At 48.9% G+C, this 1913-nt stretch overlaps 1 protein-coding gene across 1 annotated transcript; it reads right to left on the bottom strand.

The window, feature by feature from the left end:
* Positions 1-480: 480 nt before the first annotated feature.
* Positions 481-894, bottom strand: LOC138551547 (protein LDOC1-like). Its single transcript, XM_069642497.1, has one exon. It carries the CDS (start codon positions 892-894, stop codon positions 481-483), a length of 414 nt encoding a protein of 137 aa, XP_069498598.1.
* Between the last annotated feature and the right edge of the window lie 1019 nt (positions 895-1913).

Genomic DNA, 1913 nt, shown 5'->3' on the forward strand with positions numbered 1-1913 from the left:
TAGATCGGGGGTTGAAGTTTCCCTGTCTTCGAGGTGGGACCTCAGGACAATCTCTCAATAAGTGCTTCGAGGAGCCACAATACATACACAATCCAGCATCTCTTCTTCTCCTTCTTTCTGCTTGAGTCAGAGGTCCTCGGGCAGCCCCGATCTGCATAGGTTCTTCTGGAGGATGGGTAGTTCTGGTGGGAGGAACAGGAGAGGGGAGACTGGTTGGTTGTGGAAAGCCTCTAGTTCGTCTTCTTTCTAATCGTCTCTCTTGTAGACGGAACTCAATCTGAAGAGACAATGTCACCCGATCCTGAAAAGATGCGGGTCTAGCCACTCGGGCCAGCTCATCCTTGATTTCATCACGAAGGCCCCGTCTGTAGATTGTTTGCTGAGCGGAATCAGGCCAATCTGCCTTGGCTGCCAGACTCTGGAAACGAGATAGATAGGTTTGGACGTCAGTGTTTCCCTGGCTGACATCTAGGATAGCTTCTAGAGATGAATAGACTTCTGGTCGGTCGAAACGTTCTTTGAACACCTCCGTAAAAGATCATAGTCACCCAAAATCGGGTCGTCTCCTGTGACAAACGGTGTAGCCCATGAGAGAGCATTACCCATTAGGTTGGCAATGATGAACCCGACCTTGGATCTAGCAGTCTCATAAGCATGAGGCTGAAAGGTGAAATACACCTTACATGCGTCAAGGAAGTCCTTCAGCCCTCCCGGGTGTCCATCATATTTTCCAAAGGAGAGCGGCATCGTAGGCATGTCCCCCCTGTCCCTGTCGTCACGATGCAACACAACCTGTTGTCGGAGGGCTATGTTCTCTGTTCTCAATGCCTGGACCTCCATAGTAAGGTCCTGCATCGCTGCTACCAATTCTTGATATTGCTCTAACGATGCCATGGTAGATATTGGGCGTTGTATGCTGTCAAGATCAGGGGCCTTCTCACCTTCCTCCTCACCTGAATCTTCTGTGGCGGATTCCTTAGGATTCCTCTCCGTCTTCTTACGGTCCCTCCTCCTTATAGGAGTCTTGTCCTTTGGTATCTTGACCTTTTCGTGTAGATAGGGTCTGGCCCCTCCGGAGGCGACCTTGGCAGAGATGGAACCCTGTCCGCGGGGACCCCCAGGGGGCCAGTCCTAATGCCAGGGAAAAAGCACGAAGGCAGAAAAAACCCTGTTTCCAGATGGGTTCTATTAGGAGTTGTGAGTTCCCTTCACAAGGCAATGGAGTTCTGTTTTCAGCTGAACCCGAAGAAAGTCGGATTCCAGCTCTGGTGGAGAGAGTCTGTAAAGCTCGGCAGTGGCAGTAGGGGGAACCCTTTCAATTGGAAAACATAATAGAGGCACTCAGAGGAAAGAAACAGGAACCCAAATAAACAAATAATAAATCTAAAGGAATGAGAGAATAGACAGGAATGCCCGCAAATAACAGTGACAAGATAGTAGGAAGGAGTAAGTAAGGAAATAGAGTGCAAGAAAATACCCAGGCCACAAGCAGGAAAGTAAGGAATATGCCTGCAGAGCGTAAGTAAGTAGCAAACGAGAAGTATAGAGTGCAGAGAAGCCGAAAGTCAGAAAGCACGAAGCCAAATAAATAGAATGCTTCAGCGGAAAACAAGAAACGTAGGAGGCAGTAGCTCAGGCAAGGCGGAGCCGTTAGAACAGACAAGGAGATATAACTTTATACAAGGTGGAAGTAGCAAGAGCCAGGAAACAGGAAACCCGGGAGTATAACTAGGGCAAGCTCAGAAGATAGGCAGAGGGAAAATACACGAACAAAGTTCCACACGTACCGGAGCGTAGTGTACAGATAAACTTTCCATTCACAGTTCCTGACAACAGCATTGTCCTCTGTTTAGAGACTCTCTGGCGTTTCCCACCTAGGAAGCTTGCTGGCAGAACTCTTCTCCCCTCCACCT

This window comes from Ambystoma mexicanum, chromosome 1p, assembly GCF_040938575.1.
Source record: "Ambystoma mexicanum isolate Mex_15411 chromosome 1p, UKY_AmexF1_1, whole genome shotgun sequence".
Taxonomy (NCBI): domain Eukaryota; kingdom Metazoa; phylum Chordata; class Amphibia; order Caudata; family Ambystomatidae; genus Ambystoma; species Ambystoma mexicanum.